This window comes from Leptodactylus fuscus, chromosome 7 (assembly GCF_031893055.1).
Source record: "Leptodactylus fuscus isolate aLepFus1 chromosome 7, aLepFus1.hap2, whole genome shotgun sequence".
NCBI lineage: Eukaryota > Metazoa > Chordata > Amphibia > Anura > Leptodactylidae > Leptodactylus > Leptodactylus fuscus.
The window spans coordinates 50,681,329-50,706,732 of NC_134271.1; the positions used below are offsets into that span (position 1 = coordinate 50,681,329).

The 25,404-nt window shown below is 42.0% G+C and overlaps 1 protein-coding gene across 1 annotated transcript in view; it reads left to right on the top strand.

Moving 5' to 3' along the window:
* Nucleotides 1-25,404, top strand: part of NLRC5 (NLR family CARD domain containing 5) — a 95,335-nt gene that overhangs the window by 34,784 nt on the left and 35,147 nt on the right. The window contains exons 23-29 of the mRNA XM_075281856.1: nucleotides 965-1,048; nucleotides 3,123-3,203; nucleotides 16,669-16,734; nucleotides 17,070-17,153; nucleotides 19,240-19,323; nucleotides 19,433-19,519; nucleotides 23,915-23,971. Of these exons, the coding sequence (XP_075137957.1) occupies nucleotides 965-1,048; nucleotides 3,123-3,203; nucleotides 16,669-16,734; nucleotides 17,070-17,153; nucleotides 19,240-19,323; nucleotides 19,433-19,519; nucleotides 23,915-23,971 (543 nt within the window). The remainder of the gene's footprint in view (nucleotides 1-964; nucleotides 1,049-3,122; nucleotides 3,204-16,668; nucleotides 16,735-17,069; nucleotides 17,154-19,239; nucleotides 19,324-19,432; nucleotides 19,520-23,914; nucleotides 23,972-25,404) is intronic.

Genomic DNA, 25,404 nt, shown 5'->3' on the forward strand with positions numbered 1-25,404 from the left:
AAACCCCAGGATACAATAAGAGACGTGCCTCCAAAGAAGAGGTTAAAGCGCAAACCATAAATTAAGGAGATGGCGTGGAGGGAAGGAGAGGACGATATTACACACTTTTATCTATCAGTTTTCTATATATGTTTCATGATGACCACTAGAGGGGGATATGTACATTTTATATTTTCACAGCTTTGCAGCTGTATCAGAAAAAAAAAAATCAGGCTCACAATGTATTAATAGATATTTGCTCTAAAAAATAAAATTAATAGATGAACAAAAGTGAATATCAACTTGGTGACAACCTGTTAGTGAGCTATAATGGTGGTCATGTGGTTAACATTAATATAAGGCTAAATTCTCTTCTGCTTCTCTGATCTATTATAGGATTCAGAACAATAGACTGAAAAATGAATATAATAACGGATACAGATGAAGCACATTCTGTCTGTATTCATCATCCTTCACTCTAATGTAAAAAAAAAAAAAACAACAAACAGACGTTTTCTTCTGATGTGTTTGGATTTTGTCTTCCATCTGAAAAGTAAATTTTTACATTACAGTGAATGCAGATAGAATGTGCTCCATTTGTATTCACCATTATATTGGTTTGTTCTGATACTATGATGGATCAAACAATGGACTGAAATTTGGCTGATGTGAACTTAGCCTAACAGGTTACTGTCAGAATTTTTTTTTTAATCTTGTCAAATACATTATATGGGCATTTTGTTTCAGCTTGATAAATTGTAGCTACGGTATACATCCTAAACAGTGTGAAAACAGCAGACCACCTTTCATCTCATGTTATGCTAAATGTCATGTTTTGGTTGTATGTTGTAAAATTGTAAATGTGTGAATAAGCTGCCGAGAAGCAGAGAAGCAAAGTAGTATTACATGACAGAGCCTCAGTCAGAATGACAGCTACTAGATTTACTCTAACTACAATGGTGATAACATTGTTCTTATATTTTAGATTTAACAATTGTAAAATTGGCAAGAATGATATCCCTAACCTGATGAACATACTGCAGCAGAACCCTAACCTATCTGAAGTCAGGTACGTTCTTGTGTTCTCATGGGCTGCTTTTATTTAACATATTTTTCTTTTGTATGGTGTATTTATTAGGGGGTATTCACTCTACTGTTCGTAGTGTCTGTAGCTAGATGTTATCAATGGACATTAACAGATCCATCATAAATCTGTTAAAAATCCCAATGTATTTAATGGGACTTGATCTGTTATCCAATATGTTCCATTTTCACCAAATCCGTCACGTGTCTGTTATTTTAGCAGACATAATAATGGGGGGGTGCAGGACTTGTGTCCCTTCAAAATAATAGACTTGTGATGGACGTTGTAACGTAAATATCTGTGGCTAATGGAAGGTTGTCCATTACATTGTCCATTATTACTGTCTATTGTTGTTCCTTATTTCAGCGCATGTTCCGAAAGCAAAAAAACGGATGGTGTAATATTGTCATACCATCAGACATTAACGGAAAATAACTGATGTCAATGTGTCCGTTTTTTAAATTCATCCATTAAATGGATCAAATGACGGAGAGCCCAGCACAGGTGTGAACCTAGCTTTAGGCAACAAATCTGAGAATCACAGTACCATGGAGCAACATACAGTGCTGTGTGATATGTTATAAGCCCCATTTTCTATAGTCTCTCATCAGATACTTGAATCTATAAATAGTGTAATGTTTTTATGATAACATTGATTTAATTCCAACATTGACCAAAACATTTCACTATACAGTGATGAGAATATAAATAATACCGCAAATCAGTGACAGAATAATACTAAAACAAGGCTATAGTTATAGGAAGTACAAAAGTAGCAGTCGTACCTAAGCCCTGGTTCTTGAAGGGTCCGAAATGTCCATTCTGCAATATAACAATATACTGGTATTATAAATAACACATAGTAGATGGGAGCCCTGTTTGTACTGGCACCTAAGCGGTTCAAGTTATGTCTCTGTGCTAGCATACAATGCCTGAATAACACATACGCAATTTTTGTGACTTTTTACAAAGTTGCAATACACTCACAGATATGAATGGGAAGCGCTTGCGTGTACGGCTCGCTGTGTGAAGGGGCCCGGCGCTTGGCTCAGTCCGAGCCGTACACGCGAACGCTTCCCATTCACTTCAATGGGAGCGCTCGTAGAGTAAAAAGCAGCCCATTTATTTCAATGGAGAGCGCTCGTATGCCGGCTCCCATTGAAATGAATGGGATCTGCTTTATACGCACTGATTCTGAACGTGTTTTAACGTTCAGAATCAGTCAGTGTATCAGTAGTGTGAATGCACCCTTAAACGTAAAACTCTGTCCTATCTGCTTTCAGGGGGTTTTTTTAGTGAGAAGGCAAAAAAAATCTGAAAAATGTTATAAATCTGAAAACAGGAGTTGGTCAGAAAAATATTTGTATATATACAGTAGGTACTGGCCATTTGGAAATAGCTTGAACAGCAACTAGTTTATATAATATTATCAAAATTGTTCCACAGACTACATTCACATCCCTCATTGGAGTCTGTCGCAGCATGCGTCGTAAAATGTTCATTTTTCAGTTTAAAAGGACATATAAGTGATGAATCTCATTATAGTCAATGGGGGCATCAGGCAGTATTGGTGTCCGCTATTTTTATCGCTATTTTTGCCCCAATGGACCTGAACAATGGACATAGTGATGCAAGGCAGTCCATGTAAATACAGATTCCTTGCAAGTGTTCTAGGAAGGGTCAAATAATATAAAAGGCCTTTCATCAGTATTCTGTGAGTATATGACATTGCTGGCTAGGTCATTAAAAAGAGAGATATACATTTTTTTTTTTTTTTTAAGAATATTTCAGCTTTGTGCTGGTGGTTTATGGGGAGGCCGTGTCCCAACCCAATACTTGTCCATAAATGTAGTCTTCTCACCCCTGGGAGCTCTAAAAGATTTTTTTATGATGGTACCCAGAGCTCCGACTGCTATAGGCAGAATCTTGGCTTTGGTCCTCACATTCTGCTCACTTCGATCTTAAGATGTTTGCATGTCATTCTATCATTATTATTATTATTATTGGAATTATGTTTAAGCAATATTTATTGTGCATTCAATGCAATGATTTTTTCCAGCATGTGCTCAAACCATCTATCAGAGGACGGCATCCTGCAGTTGCTATCGTCTGTTAAAAATGTTACAGAGATCAGTGCCAGGTAAGAGGAATCCTTTCACAAAAACTCTAAAAGTAGTATTTTATTACATATCATATCAAGAAAACGTAAGGGCTCGTTCACATCTGCACCCGGAAATCCGTTCTGCAAGTTTCCGTTTCCTGCGCAAAACAGGGCAGGAGACGGAAACCTGGCGGCATCTTTCAATCCCATTCATTTGAAAGGGATTGAAAAGTGTCCGACCATGAGCGCTGGTAAGTGTTTTATGCGCTCCGGTTTTGCCACGGAGAACATAAAACACTCATGGCCGGACTCAGCATGCATGCAGAAGAAGGAAACCTGAGAACGGAGACCGGACGCTGGTGTGAACCCAACGTAATATAAATATAAAGATAAAGTGGAGCACTACAGCCTTATAGTAAGCAATAAGAAGTGAAATCTGGTTGCTATAAGTTGTTGTTTCACATGAGGTGTAGCAATAACTTCTGAATTGATTATGTCACTATTGTAACTGCTCTCACACCAGTGCTTGGCCAACAAGTAACCTCTGCAAAGAAGGGAATAGAATCAGGCAATACAGTGAAATAAATGGCTCATATAAATAAGATAGTAAGAAATAAGATAATCCTTTAATAGTCCCACCATGGGGAAATTCATTGTGGATAATACAATATAGTACAAGAAAAGAACACATACAAGCTCAGAATAGAAAATAGAGAAGATATTAGGAGTCATAGCAACTAAAAAGAAATGAAAGACTCAGGATCATTTAGTTCTCTGCGTGGAATGATCTCCGCTTAGCCTGATATAGATTATACAGCCTGACCATGGTTGGGAGGAAGAATCTCTGATAGTGCTCCTTCTCACACTTGGGGTGAAGCAGTTGGTCACTGACAGTACTGTCACGGTCTCATACATGGGATGGGAGTTATTCTCCACCATGTAACTCACCACAGACAGTATTCTTCCATCACCCACCAAATTGTGATCATACATGCAACATGAAGTATGTTCATTATGTTACACAAAACAAACACTTATTTACACTCACCCTTCCTTCCATCGCTCCCTCGCCGCTCCTCTCTCTGACGCTCCTCTCACTCCACTGACAGGTGTAAGCGCGATGTGACGTCATCACATCGCGCCTACACACGCCGAAGCCGAGCGCAGCATTAAAGCAGGAGCTGAGCTGAGCTCCTGCTTTAATCGCCTGTGTATTCAGCTCATCGGCATCCGATGGACGCCGATGAGCTGAAATCGGGACAGGCAAGTGCCGGGGGGCCCCAAGAGGCTCTGTGGGCCCCGGCACTTGCCCAACTATACTACAGTGATGCCGGCCCAGGGCACAATTGCTGCCAAAACCGGGCCCCCCCCCATTTTTCAATTTGGCCAGGCCCCTGACGCCAGTAGCAGTAATACTGGCCTATCAGCGGCCCTGACCCCACATGATATGATGTCTTTTCAGGCTAACTTTATTTGTCCAAGCTCCATCCACATGTTACAGGACACCACTAGTGATGGCTCATAAAGTTTTGTTTGTGTAATGACAGTAACCTCTATTACAAAATTGTCTGAATACTGTATAAGCAATGCCGCCCCTGCTATCTCTTGTGTCACCCCCTCTACCTCATAGATTGTAAGTCTTGCGAGCAGGGCCCTCAGTCCCATTGTGTGAAATGATGTTCTTTGTTATGTATCTGTCTGTATTTGAACCCTAAAAATTGTACAGTGCTGCGGAATATGTTGGCACTATATAAATAAAATTTATTATTATTATTATTATTATTATTAAGGCACAGGTTGTTATGGTCTGGGGATCTCCGACCATGGACTGGCCCCTGACTGATAAGTTCTCAGCAGTGGCGTAACTAGGAATGGCGGGGCCCTTTTGACATAGGGCTCCCCCCCCAAGGTCGTAGACCTTGACCGACCGACCCCCCCCCCCATTCCTGAGCGCTCTATTACGTCCCTCAGTGGCCCCTGCACACAGTATTATACCCAGGGCTGCACCTCTAATGAAGCGACGTGAGGCAGCCACTTCAGGGAGGCAGTTTGGGAGGGGCGAAGCCATGGGACCTTTTTTTTTTTTTTTACCTAAATAGTATTAAAATTTAAAGGACCTTTGATGATGTCAGTGATGATGTCATCAAAGGTCCTGTTGCAATTCGCCATCTATCCGGGGTCGGTGTTAGGAGGAGAGGCAGGGGCAAACATCCTCAGGGGCCCCATACAAATTCCATCAGGATTACATCGGCAGCAGATAAATCACTGTCATTTGCAGGGGCTGCCCATTGCTATTTGTAAAAGTTTCCTTGCACACATCAGCTTGCTGTGCCGCCGCTCCCCCTCAGCATCGGAGTGTGAGGGGAGAAGTCTATTGCAATGTCACAGCCAGGCAGAGCTGCACAGGAGTTTCCTCCATGTCCTGTGCACCCAGGTAAGTATTTGTTCTTGGGTAAAATATGTGTATATGTATTTACATTATGTGTCTTATATACTGTGTGAGTCCTGTATGTGTGTAGATAGGTGTGTGTATGTTGTATATGACTGTATGTGTGTGAGTAGATGGGTATATGTGTAAATATATACAACTATCTATCCATCTATCTTTATTTGCTTCTATACATGTCTACCATTATAAATACTAAAATTGTATTTTAGAATGTGATGCTTAGGCCCGGTTCACATCTGCGTTCAGGTTTCCGTTCGGGGAGTCTGCTTGGACACTTCCCAAACAGAAATCTATATGCACCCCCTGCGTCATACCTTCAAACCGCCCTGTCTTGCTTGCACTCCGAAAATTCCTCTTTCTCTCCCCTTGTAACCGCCTCCAGCGTCTCTCATCCCCATTTCTTGCGTGCTTTCTTCGTCTGTCCACAAGAAAATGGCGCTTGGGCATGTGCAGTAGTGCTCAGAAGGGAGTGTTACTGCGCATGCCTGAGATTTCAATGTACAGGAGTGAGATGAGAGACGCTGGAGGCGGTTACAGGGGGAGAGGAGGAGTAATTCTCAGCGCACAAGCTAAAGAGGGGCCGGTTTGAAGGTATGACGCAGGGGGGTGCACAGTGGCTTGGAGGAATGCCCAGGGTGCACAGACAGGCTCATTTACATATCAGTTTTACTGGTATGTTATAAAAAGGGGGGGGCGGTCCTTTGAAAAAAAAAAAAAAAAAAAGAGTAGCAGCGTCTCTCTGCAACCACTATTATGCCTCACAGCGGCTGTGGAGCATAATAGAGTTGGGTGGGCAACTGTGGGGCATAATAGAGGTTTCAGGGGGCCGCTGTGGGACATAATATATAGACGCACACCTTCCCCTGCTATCTGCTATTTGATTGACCACCTCAGGCAGCAGAGGGGCTAGGTTCACCACTGATTATACCCCACTGTGATATAAGATAAGATATGCACAAGGATGAAGGCGTGAAGTACTCGGGTTCCTTTGAGAAAGAACAGCTCTTGCTCCTATATTGGAGGCATCAACGTCCACAATGAAGGGAAGTTCCAGATCAGGCTGTCTAAGAACCAGATCTCAATGGGTACTGACTGCTACAATTTTGACAAAATAAACTAAATTTAGCATAAAACATAACCTTTAATATAGTCAGCTAAAAACATTGGACAATGTAGCTAGGGCTAAAAACAAAAAACAGATACACGAATGGGGACAACATAAGGGTGTTTCTTTCCTCCTATGTCCCTCCTGTTAAGCACCAAGAATGTAATTAGATAGTTGAGCTTCAGGGAAAAGTAAACCCCAACTTTGCAGGTACTAGTCAAAGCTGGTAGGTACGCCTCAACAATAATGTAACCTGACTGATATCGTTGGTGTATAGCGTGATTTCCTCTTTCCCCCGCTCAGATCTCAATTAAACTGTCCTAGAGCGTCCGCTCATATACACAGCTTACTGACACCTAAGCACACTGAATAAATCCCTGCCTGTTCTGATCTTTGACAGGACATCTGGGTTCTCACTTTGTGTGCATCTCAAGTCACTACTCTCCACGCGTTTCAAATTCTCATTCTCATCAGGAGAGGATGATGGTGTCAACAAAATAATAAAGATATTGCGGTTAAAACCGCATTTCCCGGTTCCCTGATGGTGGGAGCCAGTACTGAGTGTAAAAACAGAGAACCCAGAACACCAACGATATCAGTCAGGTTACATTATTGTTGGGGCGTACCTACCAGCTTTGACTAGTACCTGCAAAGTTGGCGTTTACTTTTCCCTGAAGCTCAACTATCTAATTACATTCTTGGTGCTTAACAGCAGGGGCGGACCCAGGGCCGGGCGAGCCGGGCAACCGCCTGGGGCCCCGCGCCCAGCGGGGCCCCGCGGCAGGGCCCGGACCTAACAAAACTTGGGACGGTCGGCAGGGCAATTGTCGAGGGCCCCAGCACTTGCAGGGGCCCCCTGTTGGTCCTCTATCAGTAGCTGCAGCTCCCTGCACACAGCGTGCTTCACACATATACTTTCCCTATTAGGAAGTATATGTCGGAAGAACACTGTGTACCTGCAGCGGCTAATAGACAGCAGCCAGCCAGGGAGCTGCAGCTACTGATAGAGGACGCTCCCTCCTCACCCCCCTTCTCTGGCTGCCCTCTGTCAACCAATGAGAGGGTGAGGAGAGCCCTGTCCCTCACATTAACCCCCTGTGTACTTCACCATAAGGGTTACTGATGTGTGAGATATATGGGGTACTAATCATGAAGATACTTCATTATTACCTCCATGTCTCTCACATATCAGTAACTCTTATGTGAGGCACACAGGGGGTTAACTGCTAATAATATGAGGCACATGGAGTATCTTAGGGGCGTTCACACTACCGTCAGTGTCCGCTGCTAATGTCGTGCACTGACATTAGCAGCGGACACTAGCTGTGTCCGTGACATTCTGCATTCATTTAAAGGGGCTCTATCAGCAAAATTCTGCTAATAGAGCCCCACATATGCGTGAATAGTCTTTAAAAAGGCCCCATAAATATTATATTAAACCCCGGTTCCATTTTTAAATAAAAGCATTAAAACATATATGCTAATCGTACCTGAACGTGCACCATGGGCGGGGATGCACGATGCTACGTTATCTTCGGGCACGCCTGCCTCTTCTGTCTTCTTGTAGTTACGCCCTCTGGTTCCGTGTCTTCTTCCGTCTTCTTGTCTTCATATCCCGCGCCTGCGTAGTAGCGCTTCCCTCCGGAGCACTACTGCGCAGGCTCACTTGCCAGTCCCCGTAGAACTACACGAGCGTACTGCACGCTTGCAAACTGCCATTAAGTAAAATGGCGGGTGAGCCTGTGCAGTAGCGTTCCGGAGGGAAGCGCTACTACGCAGGCGCGAGATTTGAAGACCTCAAGCCGGAAAAAGACCAATAGGAAGCCGGCAGAAGAGACGGGACCAGAGGGCGTCGCTCCAAGAAGACAGAAGAGGCAGGCGTGCCCGAAGATGATGCGGCATCGTGCATCACCGCCCTCGGTGCATGTTCAGTAAGATTTGCATATATGTTTTTATGCTTTTATTTAAAAACGGGACCGAGGGTTAATATAACATTTATGGTGCCTGAATAGCCTTTTTAAAGGCTATTCACGCATATGTGGGGCTCTATTAGCAGAATTTTGCTGATAGAGCCCCTTTAAATGGACATCAGGTGCATTGTTTTATATTCTGTGCCTGTCCTAAAGATGTCTGACTTTTCAAGCGGACAGAAAAAACCTACTTGTCGGGTTTTTGTAAGTAGGGCCCCACCACAGTCAATTGCCCAGGGCCCCGCAAAGCCTAGATCCGCCACTGCTTAACAGGAGGGACATAGGAGGAAAGAAACACCCTTATGTTGTCCCCATTCGTGTATCTGTTTTTTGTTTTTAGCCCTAGCAACATTGTCCAATGTTTTTAGCTGACTATATTAACCCCTTCCCGACATGCGCCGTAATAGTACGGCGCATGTCGGGTCTGTAACTATGGCGACCGCCCGGGAGCCGGGCGGCCGTCATAGCCGCCGGGTGTCTACTGCTTTAAGCAGTAGACAACCGGCTTTAATGTCTCCGATTGGTCCCCGGACCGATCGGAGGCATTAACCCCTCCGGTGCTGCGATCAAAGGCGCCGGAGGCGCCATTTTCCCGGCGGCGCATGGGCGCCGCCATTTGGCCGGGATCGCCGGCTCCTGGAGCATGCTCCAGGGCTGACGTCCCGTTGCCATGGCAGCCGGGAGCCTTGTACAGGCTCCCAGGCTTGTCTGCAAATCCTCTCTTTTGCAGGCTGGTCTATGCAGCCTGCAAAAGAAAGGATGCTTTTTTGCAATGCATTGCAATGCATTAGCATTGTAATGCATTGCATTAGTGATCAGACCCCCTGGGGTTCAACACCCCTAGGGGGTCTAATAAATGCAAAAAAAAAATAAAAAAAAAAAAGTTACAAAAAAATATAAAAAAATATAAAAAGAATTAAAAGTTCAAATCACCCCCCTTTCCCTAGAACACATATAAAAGTAGTTAAAAACTGTGAAACATATACATGTTAGGTATCCCTGCGTCCGAAATCGCCCGCTCTACAAATCTATAAAAATATTTTTCCTGTTCGGTAAACGCCGTAGCGGGAAAAATAGTCGAAAGTGTCAAACCGCCGTTTTTTCACTGTTTTGATTCTGATAAAAATTTGAATAAAAAGTGATCAAAGCAATAACATTTCCCGAAAATGGCAGAACTAAAAAGTACACCCCGCACCGCAAAAAAAGACGCCCTATGCATCCCCGTACACTTACGTATAAAAAAGTTACGGCCGTCGGAATATGGCGACTTTTAGAAAAAAAATTTTTTAACACAGTTTTGGAATTTTTTTTAGGGGTCAAAATGTAAATAAAAACATATAAATTTGGTATCCCTGGAACCGTACCGAAACACAGAATATAGGGGACATGTCATTTTGGCTGCACAGTGAACGCCGTAAAACCAAAGCCCGTAAGAAAGTCGCAGAAATGCATTTTTTCTTCAAATCCACCCCATTCTGAATTTTTTTCCTGCTTCCCAGTACATTATATAGAATAATTAATGGTAGCATCATGAAGAAAAATTTGTCCCGCAAAAATTAAGACCTCATATGGCTCTGGGAGCGGAGAAATAAAAAAGTTATGGGGTTTTGAAGGAGGGGAGTCAAAAACGAAAATCAAAAAATGCCATCGGCGGGAAGGGGTTAAAGGTTATGTTTTATGCTAAATTTAGTTTATTTTGTCTAAGAACCAGAGTTGTCTGGAAGGCCTCCTTAAGCAGCTCAAAGGAACGGATGGCCTCAGGGGACCAATTCTCCAAATCTGAATCTTTCTTAGTCATATCAGTCAGTCAAAGGCTTAGCAATTAAGAAGAACCCCTTAATACACTTCCTATAAAAATTAGCAAAGCCCAAAAAGCTCTGTAGGGCTTTTAAGGAAGTAGGATGAACCCAATCCCGCATTGCCTTAACCTTGTCTGGGTCCATCTTTAAACTAGTGGGGGCCAAAACATATCCCAGAAAAGTAACCTCCTGTACCCCAAAAAGACATTTTGGACCTTTGACATACAAATGATTCTCTTTAAGAACCTGAAAAGTTTACCTGATATGCTGAACATGTGACTCCCCAGTAGGAGAGTATATAAGGATATCATCTAAGTAGACAACCATGAACCTTCCCACATACTCTCGGAACAAATAGTTTACAAAAGACTGGAAAACTGCAGGTGCATTTGACAGTCCAAAAGGCATCACCAGATATTTGAAGTGACCTTCTAGAGTGTTGAACGCAGTCTTCCACTCATCACCCTCTTTAATGCTAATCAGATTATATGCACCTCGCAGGTCTAACTTAGTAAACCAGCGGGCACCCCGAACTTGATTAAACAGATCAGAAATCAGAGGGACAGGGTATTGATATTTGATGGTGATTTTATTCAACTGCCGATAATCTATACAAGGTCTCAGGGAGCCATCCATTTTAGCCACAAAAAAAGAATCCCGCACCCATAGGTGACACCGAGGGGCGGATATGACCTTTTTCCAGACTCTCCTTGAGGTTATCTTTCATGGCTTCATGTACAGGCAGAGACGAGTTAAATATCCTTCCTTTAGGATACTTAGCCCCAGGAAGTAGTTCAATGGCGCAGTAATATTCCCTGTGAGGAGGTAGCTTTTCAGATTGAGATTTGGAGAAAAAAAAATCAGATAAGTAATCTGGAATTTGATCACTTTCAGGAAGTATGGAAGACATAGTGACAGGCAAATCCATACACTTACAGCCCCAGCTGGTTAATTTCTGGGACCGTCAGTCAAACACAGGATGGTGAGGCTGCAGCCAGGTATACCCCAAAATTACCTTATTTAGGAGTCCCTGCAAAACCAAGAAGGTACATCGTTCCTCATGTGTCCCTTCAGTAAGCATTTTCAGTTGCACTAAGAACTGAGGCTTAGAGTCAGCAATTGCAGAGGAATAAATAGCCTGAAGAGTGATATACTGAGTTATCGGGGTAAGAGAGAAATTATAGTGACGTGCAAAATCATAATTCGTGACATTAATCATAGCCCCAGAATCAACTAAAGCCATAGTTGTACCTGAAGAGGACACACCGGAACAGCCAGGAAAAGTCAGACAAGCAGAAGCGAGAGGGTGGCCCAAGACAAACCTGAGGATTGGACTTTACTGGAGTGCGTTTTATGCATTGCGAGATAAGATGACCTGGATCTCCACAATAGAAAACACATTTTATCTATATGCTGATAGTCCAACCGTTGTTCGGGAGTTCTGAAATTATCTACTTGCACGGACTCAAGAACATCTTCATTTATAGACGGTAACCCCGAGTTGTTTGTTCTCTGTCATAATCGGTGGTGTACCTGTATGGCTAAAGACAGATTCATTCAGAGATTTAGGTTTTGGAAACCCCAACATGAAGTCTTTAACTGGATCAGACAACCCTTTTTTGAAAATGGCTGCCAGCGAGGAGTCATGCCATGTAGTCTGAACAGCCCACTTTCTAAATTTCTGACAATATAATTCCACATTATCAGAACCCTGCTGTAAATTAATGAGAGCATGTTCAGCATCAGGTTCAGAATAAATTAAGCCAAGGCTTTCAAAAAATGAATCTAGATTTAGCAAAGCTGGGTCATTAGGAAGTAAAGAATACACCTATTGCTGGGCATCACCTCGCAGCAAGGAGATGATGACCTGAACCCGTTACTGAGGTGTTCCAGCAGAGCGAGTTTTAACAGAAAAATAAGTCCGACAGCTATTCTTGAAACTATCAAACTGAGTATAATCTCCTGAAAAATAGTCAGGTAACTTTATTTTAGGTTCCACACATTGTGGCAAACCCGCAGTCTCAAGCACTTTCATACGCTGACCTAATTTCTGAGTTGAGTCAGTCTTTTCACCTGCTCAAAGAACCAATTGCTTCAGCCATATCAGAAAAATTTTGAAGGATCCCACTTCCCAAAAAAAATAAAATAAAAAAATAAATAAATTTTAAGGAAGAAAAGGTCAGCGCAGTATTTTATGGCCAGTCTTACTGTTATGGTCTGGGGATCTCTGACCATGGACTGGCCCCTGACTGATAAGGTCTCAGTCAAATTAAAAAGAAAAAAAAAAAAGAAAGAAAAAAAGTCAGGAGTATGAGCAGTTTGGAATAGCTAGTGTGTGATACTCCTATACCCTGCCTTGCACACTAGAAGTAGCCGTGGGCCCGACTAACTTGCCGGAGTGGGCGCGGACACAGCCAGAGAAATAACTCAAGGCTCGTTCATATCTGCGTTGTGGTGTCCGTACTGCAGGTTTCCGTTTCCTGCCTAAAACAGAGGCAGGAGACGGAAACCTGCAGGAGTCTCTCTCACCCATTCATTTGAATGGGTGAGAGAGATGTCCGGCTGTGAGCGGCGGTGAGCGTTTTGCGCTCTCCGCCGCGAAACCGGGTTTTATAATCCAGACACAGAGTCGGACATGCAGTACTCTGTGTCCGGATAAAAAAATCCGGTTTCGCGGCGGAGAGCATAAAACGCTCACCGCCGCTCACGGCCGGACCCGGTCTGTGCTTTCCGTCTTCTGGCATGCAGAAGACGGAAAGCACAGAACGGAAAGAAGAACGCAGGTGTGAACCTAGCGATACCTATTAGTGAAAGAGAAACCCCTGACTAGTTTCACATTTATGAGGAGAGAGAAGATACAGAAAAAGCCCCCACAGATGTCCGACTGGACTAACGGTGAATATGAGGAACACAAAGTATAGGAGGAAATAAATGTGATACACAGAAATACTGATACTAGGCAAAGGGATAGGATAAACAGAACTTAGTATCACACACCAAAAACCCTACAAAAATTCCAAACATCCAAGCATAAAAAAAAGACTAGGGTTCACTGCACTCAGAACAACTATGCTTGGATAAAGAAGCTCAATACTTAGCTGTAATTCAGGATAATGTGAACAGGCAGCAAGGAAGCAGAATGGGCCAGGACTCAGATGCAGATGGAATAGCAGGCTTCAGACAAACAGACCATGTCTGGGACACAGGAGCTGAAGATTAAGACCGGCATCAGACAGCATGAACAGCGGATCTAAATAGGAAAGAGCAGGTCTCAGAACCCCCCACAGCCTGTAATAGCCCTCAGCACTGCAGGGGACTTAACCCCTTCAGAGGCCAAGACACACCAACCATTGATCCACAAGGCATCTCATCATGTGATCCATGCTTGAGTGCTACTGCAGAAACAGCTTGCTTAGTGTGAACATACCCCTGTGGTGCATTAGATGATCCATGCACAGAATGCCGTTCAGACACTCTATGCCCGCCTGAACCTAACAGGCTGAGACCGCAGAGACTGGGTCATAACATTAGTAAACCAAGATTAAAACTCTATGGTATCTTTTTTTTTTAAATAAAAGATTGCTCTGATCCTCTATAACAGTGGTGGGCAATTAATTTTCCCATGGGGCCACATGAGAAACTGAAATGGTTCTTGAGGACTATGCGTGTTGCAGCAAATTTAGCTCCACCCACTTCTACATTGACTCCGCCTGTTCTGATCTATTTTTCCATGTACTTCCACACAGTATAATCCTCCTACAGTCACCCTAACATTATATGCCCCCACATTATAATGTTACCCTCCAAATGCCCCACAGCATGAAGTCCCTCTCCTCATGATCCACTGTTTAAACTGGCAGATGGAGGGGGACATTAAACAGTAGGTTTATTGTCCTCCTCCATTTGACCCAACTTTAATGTCACCCTCAATCTGCCCCCCCCAGTTTAATGTCCCACCTCCATCTGCCTTCAGTTTAATTGCCCCCTACATCTGCCCCAGTTCCCTTTTCTTGCTCACACATACTGTCTCTTCTCTCCTCCTTATCTTCCATCAGTCTCCGTTTCCGGCAGCTTGCTCTTTCTGGGTAACACCAACCACACAGTCCTGTATAATGCAGAATAGCTCTGCCCACCCAAGAGTCTGATCATATCCTAGTGGGCATGACATCATTAAAGTGGTCATGACATCATTAAAGGTCCTTTTGCCCACTAGGATTAATCATCTACCTTTAGCCTACCATTTAGCCTATACCCTGCCCTGGCAGGTCAGAGACAGTTAGAGGGCCAGATTTGTCCCACGGCCCATACAATGCTCAGGTCTGCTGTATAAAGAGGTTGAGCAAGAATATAGACAGGTATATAGATATTTTCCATGTTCTGGCATGTATGCCAAATGATCCCTCACACCAGGTTAGACTACTTGCCTCTATAGTATACTGTAGCTTTAAAAATAAATCTCAGTACTCGAACCCAATGATATATAAGTTAAACATCACTCATCTTGGGTATACTGAGAAATAAATATCCTGCCAGGCCCATCTGTCCTGTAAAATGAAGCCTGCATAAGACAATACAGACACATTGATTCTTTGGGCTGATTCAGCCTATGACACCAAACAAGAGTGTTCTCATCTAGCAGATGGGTGTGATAAATATGCACATACTGCACTTATTTAATATCCTTTTGCTTAAAATGAGACTGCTAATGAGCTTGGTAAGAGGCCAGAAGTTGTGAGAAACCTTTGCATTGACATGGGGATGGCAAGTATTAACCCTTCAGCAAACAGAAACATAGAACAGACTTTAAGATTATGTTGTGGTGTACCTCAGTTACAATAGAGTTTGGACTAGCCTACTAGAGTACCCGAGAATCCTCCTGTGGGTCCCTATCCAAAAGTCCAGCAGAAGGCAACCCCATTTAGAAATGACTTAGGATCTAAGGTCTATCTCTTATGGGTTAATTGACAAATAGTGTGTTATTATCTCGTACTGATGATATGTCCCATAGGTGCATTTGTGTTCAATGATAACAACAAAAATTACAATGCCGCTTCATATGTTCTGCATAGTTGGAGTCTCTTCCTATCCTAAAGTTACAGTATGACACTACTTGTTGAATTCCTGAGGCACTTGAGCTTCATTTGTATATTTCTAAAATTGCCTTTTTGAGGAAATAGTGCATCTATTGGATTATCTGAAGGTACAATGGTGCAGAGCATAATATCCCTACAATGCACTGTTACTGGTTTAATATTGAGTTTCCTGGTACAAGACTTCATTTAAAGGAGTTTTGAATGGGACAAAGCTGCACTACCCTGCACAGCTACTATTGAGTAGATACCAAGCAAGCGTATGGAGCAGTCTGATCAATGAAACAAATGCTGCAGATCACTTAGAGAGTCCAACTCTCGCCAATTGTATATTGATGGCCTATCATAAGTATAGTATATTGATATTGTGAACCTGGAAAATCCCTTTAAATGGTCACTAACTTTTCAGACAAGTTAGTATCATTTCATAGAGCATGTGATTCTGGGCCAACATGCAATGCACTTTTATTAGAAATGTGACTGCTTTGTGCCTGAAAAGCCTCTCTAAAGTACCTGCCACTAGGTGTCTTTCTTCTAGCTAATTTGCAGTTCACTCTCTGTTGCTAGGGCAAGTCTGTCCATAGTGAGTCACCAACTTCAGCCTCCAAATTTCAAATAACGTCTGCCTAGAGGGGAACTGGGATTTAATGCAATTTATTAAAACCAGGTGGACCATCTTCTTAATCTTGGGACCCTTATCCCCTAAAAATGTTTGTTAAGGGACCTTCCAATATCCCCTTTAAAGGTGGTTTTATTAGCCCATATTGATTTTTCATACTGATGACTTATAGTTCATTAGACTAATGACTAATAATCTAGACTGATGACTAATAGTGACTAATGACTGATGACTAATAGTTCATTAGATTGTGAACTGCAGAGGTCCAACCCCCAGACCCTGAAAGATCAGCTGTTCCGGCAACCTCTGGGTGCCAAAAGATGCTAACGGACAGGGAGAATTGCCAATGCTGGACAGTTCAGGCAAGGTACACTTCTATAGCATTGTGTTAGTATTGCAGATGACATAATTGCCTTACATAACTTACAATAAAGATTAACTAATGGCCATCTTAATGGGTGTTTTTTTTTAGTTCTAGCCCAGATGAAGCAATCCGTGTTGTTTTCTCATCTTCTGCAGGCTCGGCCAGAAAAATAGGGTAATTATTAAGTCTTACAATTATTGTGCCATTCTTTGTAATGCTTTGAAGCTCATTTTGATTCTTTGACACCATGTGAATGTTTTTTCTCTCCAGACGTTCTTTTTTATGTGTGAGCTCCCATCCCTTATATTGCTGGTGGTTTCTTAAGTCTTTATCAACATCAAAGTACAAGGGCCATCGCACATTTCCTGCCTCTCTTCCTATTGCTCTATTTTCGCAGAGACTTATCTTTGCATTTATCCAGACATCATTGTATTTGATGATATTTTCCAGGGCTTTCATTGCTACCCTAACACATTTCTTAACTGCTGCTCTTTTGCTTCCTATTTCAGATTATCTGGATATACTTTTCATGCAGACCATCTTAAGAAGCTCTGTGCTGTGTTGGAAAACAGTGAACATGTTAACCATTTGAAGTAAGTTTATGAAACATAATATTTCAGGGTATGGGTATTGGGTGCCAGTAGATGCACCAACAAGCCACTGTGCCTTGGCTAGGATATTGTGATACAGGGTTCAGGCAGCAACCACACATGAAAATTCTCAACATATACCAGACATCTTCTTCATGCCATTAGAAGTAGGTGCCCTCTTTGTTCACCATGAACCACTGACATCTTTGAATCCTAATGAACTTGATGAATGTATTCTTAAAGCAGGGGCGTAGCTGGGAAGGGTGGGCAACAGTGGTATGTGCCCCAGGAGCTGAATAAGGGGGGTTCATCCAGTCTCTTTGCCTCAGTCAGAGTATTTAAATACAGGGCTAGGGCCGAAAACTTTTCCTTTGCCCAGATTCAAGAAATTCTAGCTCTAATTCTAGGCTCATCTGTGCAAGTCTCCTGTAGCACTTATTATGTATTCTGTTTTTGCCTTTATGAAGAAGTTCAGCATTTATTATTTAGTATCAGCCAAGAATTGTAGAATTTCTGTCAATGGTTTGGATAGACATTGAAGTCATTGTTGACTTCAGTTTCCCTAACTTGTATATGAGAGACCAGGACAGGCCATCAGTCACTTGCAGTTTATAACCATAGCATGGATAAAATACACTTTTTTAGGTTCTGTTTTCTGTTTAACTGCAGATATAGGCCTGTAGAGGGATTCAAAGCAAAGCTTTATAGATCATGAGCCCACTCTATATACCGTACATACTTAACCACATCTATATTGGTAATATAGGGATGTTTAAACCCTGGCCCCAAATCACCAGGGGCCATTGATTTTGGGCATTGTTTTTAAGGGTCATGGCAAGGATATGTCAAATTTGTCAATATTATTTCCAAAAATATTGCATTGTACTAGGAAATTCATACAATTTTCAACTGTATATATGTGTGTCATAATTCAAGAAACTCAGGAAAAACATCCTTTATTCATCCCTGACGCCCTCTTAATTGTTTTTGACACGGTGCACTGGTTCTATGCGTTTTATTGCACTGTATGCAGTTTCCGGTCCTCTACCTTATGGTCTACCTTATGTGATGATGTGTTCCAATCTACAGTAGCCTTGGACTTGGTCGGCTGTCAAATCAAATCAAATAAGCTTTATTGGCACGTCCGAATAGACATTTGGCACTGCCAAAGCAAATAGTGTGGTGTTTGTGGGGGGGTTTGGGTTGGCGGAGGTAGTGGTAGGTATGGGGGGATGGGTTTAGGCATACATGAGGTGGATGGGTGGGTGATTGGGGGGTGACGGTAATGGTATTGCAGTCCATGGGTTCTAGGGTATCATCTTTCCGTCAGTTGGTGGCAGGAGGACATGTATTGGGCGCCGATCTCCAGAGTGGACTCCTCTTCTCCTAGTAAAATGTAGAGTTTCCTCTACCTCATCTACAGAGGTGAAATCCAGGATGTAGGCAGAGAGTCTTTGGAAGTAGAGGGCCCTCACAGCTGACTATTTGGTGCAGGGTAGCAGGAAGTGGGCCTCGTCTTCTAGGGCCCCCTAGTCACAGTGCTGGCACAGTCTGTTCTCTTGTTCAGCTTGTACGTCTGCCTGTGCCGCCCCGTCTCCATCTCCAGGCTGTGGGTGCTCAGTCTGTACAGGCTCAGGGTCTGTCTGTATTTGGGATGGGTATCTTCTCTAGATAGGTGGCCATGGTGTAGTCCCTTTGCAGTGACTGTTACACGGTGAGTTTCTTGGAGTCGTTTATTGCGTTTCTCCATTCTTTGACGTACCGCTCTTTGCCTCTTTCTATGGCCACCTCTACTTGGACTTTCCCCTAAACATATGTAGGGCTTGCATGTCAGGTAATAGAGGCAGAGTGGGGGTATTTCAAGCACAGTTGAGACCTCTTTAGAGGTTTTTGTAATACAGTCCCTTTGTTATATGTTAGGGTCACTGCATAGAACTAGGGGTAGAGATGCATGGGTTTTGAATTTTAAGGATTTTATATGATTAAGGGGCTGAAAGCCATTACTGGGATTCATGAAAGAATGAGAAATGTATTTCACATAAATTTGGCTATTAGTATCAATGCTAATTGAAATAATGTATACATGCAGATTAAAGAAGAACAACATGTCTCCGAAAGAACTGGTGCAGATTGTTACAGTTCTGTCAAAAAGGCCTCATTGTTTCACCTTAAGGTGAGAAAAAATCTAAAAGCAAATCTCCATACCTTGTGACAGTCCTCCGTCAGCGATACCATGAACTCATTGGTGGGCTGTGATCTACTGATGTTTCTTTTTGTTTCAGTATGGATGAGCCATGGGTGGGTGGAGAACATTTAATGTCACTTATGCATCATTTTATTCACTTTCTTTTACGACTTCATTGTATCAGGTAAGTGCAAAGTAGAGATATTGTCATAAACCTTCCTAGAGAAGCTTGAAAAAAAGGGCTTAGAGGGAAATTTACAAGAACACAAAGTCTGTAAGGTTAGGGTGCAAAACCTTAAAAAGTAACAATTTAAATTTTTTTCATTTTTTTTGCAAATGAATAGTTCAGTTGAATACAATATATTTTAGCAGAGAAAAGAGCTCCTATTTGCTGTTATCAGCTCTTCTTCTCTATGGAGCCATAGTAATGGATGGGTCAGTGTGCCAGCTGTGAAAATATGGCTGGCACACTGACAATGGACATGAATGTGCATGAAGCCCCATAGATTTCTATTAACCACAGTCTCTATCTCAGTTTACCGGGCAGGGGGGAAGTCTGATAACAGCAGATATGATCACTTTCCTCTCATAAGATATATTACAAAGTTTCTTATATTATATTTCTTGTATTACCTGAACAAAAGCAAAGAATATAGGGAAGGAACAATCCTTACTGGTATGATTCCTCCCCCTTTACCCGTATTGATTATAGGCACTACTATTAAGCTATATTCATACAGCCATGTGATGCCCGTTCTTTTTATGGCTGTGACACTGTTTGGGGGCTATTCACATGACCATTATTTTGATGGTTTTATTTTTGTCTGTTTTCATGGATCACCCCATACACTGTTAAGCATAGGGAATCTGTGAAAACGGCTGCCCCTCATGTTCAAGATGGCTGTGAAAAATGGACAGTTTTGCACCTTGGTCAAGTGAAAGGAGCCCCTCAGACAGGGAAATGGAACTGTGAATAATACAGTTTATCACAAGGCCACTTCCATTAATAGCCTATTAAGGTGGGATAGTTTCCATCCGTTACTCTTGAAGCGAGGGATGCAGAAAAACTGTATGGGAATCTGGGAATTTGAACATAAAGCCAGGGATCTTGAAAATATGTTAAAACACATGGTTTACCCACCAGATATTATTAAACAGGAACATAAACACGGTATGGCCAGGAATAGGAAAGATCTTCTTACCCTCAGAGAAAAAGAGAAAACACCGAGCAACCCAAAATAGTGTACTGTAGATCCGTTGTGTCTTTAGGATCAAAGATTAATTAAAATAAAAAAAGACCATGGGCCCCTCACCTGGAGGGGTTGTGATACGTCACAACTAGAGATGAGCAAGTACTGTTCGGATCAGCCAATCCGAACAGCACGCTCGCATAGAAATGAACAGTACTCGCTCATCTCTAGTCACAACCACATCAGAAGCATATAGCAGTAGTACAGGCAGAGGAGGCAGCAGACCCCACTGAGGACACCAAGACCACCACATGAACGGGAAATGCAATGGGTATATACCAGGAGAACAGGGGAGCGCACTCTGGTCAAGGAAGTCGAACCCACGTGGAAAATTGCGTACACTTTATTGGAAGGTGCCTTCCAATAAATTGTATGCAATTTTCTATATGAGTCCGACTTCCTTGACCAGAGTGCGCACCCCTGATCTCCTAAAGTCCCTGAGGGACTTTAGAACCAAAGAAAAGGTTATATGCCTTATAGGTACCTATGTTTATCAGCATGAGGATATCAGAAAGATTCTAGATTGCTATTGGAAATTTTATTGTTGGACCCGCATTTTCAGGGCCATATTGCCCCTCATCCAACAATTTCCTTCCGAGGAGATAAAAACGTAAAGCACAGGCTAACACTCAGTGACCTATCCCTGGCTATGGTGGAGTTCACACTACTGTTGGATGTCCATTCTGATAGAGTATCTTTAAAAAAAATGGATGCCTATGATAACAGACATTAATGGATACTAATTGATGTTAATGTGTCTTTTTTTTTAACTGATCCATTCAATGGACACATTAGTATCAGTTAGTATCTGTTAATGTCCAATTTTATACTGTCCATTTTTTTACTTTTTTTGTTTTGTTTTGCTTTCTGAGCATGTGCAGAACAAATACATAGACAGTATAACCATCCGTTATCCATAGAAATTAACGAGGTTGGCCACTGTCAGACCAATATTGAGAGACAAATGTTATGGTTTGTATAACAAAAAGTTGTACAATTTTCCAATATACTTTCTGTATCTATTCCTCACGGTTTTCTAGATCTCTTACTTTCATTCATTCTGTTACTTCTAGTGAATACAAGTCTGACCATGGTCATGTGATATACAGTCCATGGTCATGCAGGCATTATTATGTTCTCTAAAATAATGGATATGTGACGGATTTGGTGAAAATGGACACTAATGGACAACAGATCAAATGTCATTGAAATCAATGTAATTTTAACAGATTTATGTTGGATCTGCTAGAGGCTCTTGTTAATTTTGTAACTGGTACTAGCAATGGACGTTACTAACGGTAGTGTGAATGTCCCCTAAGAACACAGGAACCTGGCCAGATAGAAATGTGCCTTGTGGTACATCTAAGCGTGGGATATGTAGGGCAAGTGAGTATGTGACCAAAAGGACCACCTACCTTTAAGAGTATTACAGTGGGGGCCACATAAAATACTGTAACTGTAAGTCCTCAGATTTTGGTTATCTGGCAAACCACACCTGCCCTAAAAATTACTTAGCGAAGACGATTTGTGAATTTAGAAGACACATATAGGACCATGTTGAGAACATCAATCAGAGAGAAGACCAAGCCCTCCGTAGACATGTCTGGGATGTTCATGAAGGGGATTCAAAAAGTCTCATTTTTTCAAGGTATTGAAAATATCTGACTCTCCATTAAAGGGGGAAATTTGGACAAGAGGATATTACAGAAGGGGATCCAAGGGACATATAGGCTTAATAGTATGAGGGGCTGAATGATAATATATCATGTTCTCCTTTTATCTGAAAAATATTGCAAGAACATTTAATTCAAAGAAAAAAACATCCATACACAGTCCATGAAGGGGTTTGTGACAAGGTCTGGGCCTCACAATAGAGGTTAGATGTCAAGCTGACATACAGTGGAGAACTATGTGAACAGTATTCAGTAGCTTGGGCTTTTGACGAAAGTATAGCTACTATAGTGTGACAGGCAAACATTTAGTGTAATTTAGGTATTTCCGGATATTTTGTGATTTAGGTGGAATGTGGTAGCACAGTCACGATCCCAATTGTGGAATGGAGACCTGAGTGTATTTCATATCCCACTTGGACTGAGACCCAAATGTATCTCATATTTCATTAGAAACACATTACAAGAGAGACAGGAAGAGACCTGAGGATATGTTACATGTGTATCTCTACTGGACTTCCTCTGGCTGTGTAGAGGGATATGCAATAATTTAATTCCCTTATACCTATATAGTTTGGGATTCCTCCAGTAGAATTTATCACTATTGTGAATATGTGGTTTATAAATTACTGGGGATTCTACTGGGGAAATTTTGCTTTTAGTTTTTTTTTTGTTTTTTTTTAAATGTAGATTGTGAGCCCCACAAGAGAGCTCACAATGTACATTTTTCCCTATCAGTATGTCTTTTTGGAATATGGGATGGAAATCCATGCAAACACGGGGAGAACATACAAACTCCTTGCAGATGGTTTTATGCCCTTGGCGGGATTTGAACACCAGGACTCCAGCGCTGCAAGGCTACAGTGCTAACCACTGAGCCACCGTGTGGCCCCTTTGCTTTTAGTATGTTGAGGGGTGAGACGGAAGAAATAAATGTATATGCCATTCCTCCTATAAATATCCTACGTGTTATTGTTCTCTGATTTCAGTTATATCCTAGTATCATCTGCACATTTTATCCCTTATATCAAATGTGTGTGAATGTCTGTGCAAATATTATGACCCAGCGTCATATGAGCGTTTCTATGAATGCTTATTCACGATAATTGGTCTAATGATTTGGCCATCTATAGGCGCTTAGGGTTTGTTCATCTGCTCAGGATCTGTCAAAGACCCACCAGCCGATCTACAATATAGACTGAATAATTGACTTCTTCATTTCTATGCAGTCATCCAACAAAAAACCATAACACATAGGAAATTCTTCTTAAGCACATAAACATCAGACGAATGTCAACCAAATACGCCAATTCTGATGGGTTCAGTGGAATAGCTAATGTGTTTAATGTCCTCCTGACTCTGCTTGACAGCTAATGTTTGGGCAGATAAGAATTAGGCAATTAGATTTCAATGGCCCAAAAAATTTAGTTCAAAGGAAGATAAATGGCTGTCTGGCAGCAGCTTTGTCCCCTCTCCTATTCAGTATACATGCACTGCTCAGGAGTGCCAAGTGTGCACACATATAGGGAATAGCTGTTGTAACCTTGTAGGATGAATACAGGGTTATACACATCTGTCAAACAAATATAATTATGTATAGCTCGAATTATCTCAGTTTACATCCATAAGTAAAATATATATTTTTTATTTTTATTATAGCATATTTCAGAATAAGTTGACTATAAAAGTGAATGATGTGGAAAGTGAAGATGAAAGGTAAAAAACTCTCAACACATTGGATTGAAAACCACTGATGTATCATAAAACTTAAATTTTTATAGTCCATTTTGCTACAGGGCAAATGATCACGTCACACAATGTTTGATGAATTTGACATGTTTATAAATTTGACGCTTTCGTCTTCAGATGTTACTCCACTATGTAGACCACCCACTCACTGGAATGAGATTGCTGTACACCATCAAAGGGGTGGAATGTGATAAATCTGGTGTACAGACAACTAGACAGGATAACTGAACCCACGTTTCCAAAGTGGAGTGACTGGTGTTAAAATGAAAAATGTCACAAAATGTTTGTACAAATAAGCTCAAAAAGTCACACAATCCTGGTCTACTTTACATTTTATGCCATAACTTTGGAGTGCAAAAATTTCCCTCATAATAAATTTCTCCCTTGGGATCTATCAGATGCAGTTACTGTAGCAGGTTCCCATTAATTGGGTAATAAAGGTCTAGACTGTTATGTCAGACTGCTATGTGATCAAATATATGGCTGTTAATATTCAGTCAAACTATATATACATTGTAAAAATTGCACTGTAGGGGATTTTGTCTGTTGTAGGAAAATTCCTTGAAGCAGGATCAGAGGAGTAGCACGGGGTTGAGCATGGGTGGGTGTGGGGGAAGGGGACGAAGATGTCCAACTGAGCTCATGTAAACTTATCATTACACTTATATTGTGTAGGGCTGCTATATGTCATTATACAGTAACAATATAATGACATATACCAGCCCTACACAGGTCTGTGAAGACTATTTAGGTGAATACAGTACAGGAAAAATGTAGTGACTTACTGGTAACATCTCTGACTGTAATCATTCCCATTCCTCGTCTCTTCCACTTGGACCGCCATGTCCATTTGTTCCTGCTGTGACTTATTTCTGTTAAGTTTGCAGCACAGGCAACTTTAGCCTGCACAAAGTCGCCTTAAATCAATAATGCCCCTGAGTGCCACCTAAAATTGATACTCCCCAATTCCCCTATCATTAATTATATCCTATTATGTCTCCTTGTATAAATTATGCCATCTTAGATAAATATTGCATCCTAATGCCTCCCTTGTATTAATATTGCCTGTTAATAGACCCTTTGTGTTAAAGGGGTTGTCCAGGAATTGTACAAGTCTCAGAGGAGGCCTGGGTAGGTGCTCTGGTGTCCACTGAGGAGCATGCTATGACTTGCTAGTATGAAGTCCTGCGCCATATGTGACTGCTGAGGCCACTGATTGGCCTCAACAATGGCAAGTAAGGATCCAGTGATGTATGTGATTGATGTCATTGGGTCCTTTCCAGCGGTAACGTGTGGTCAGGGGCTTAATTTGAGGGGATGCAGAGGGTGTAGCTGCATTGAGGCCTAGAAGCCTCAGGGGGCCCACAAGCACTGGCACCAGTATTGAGATTGCAGCTTCC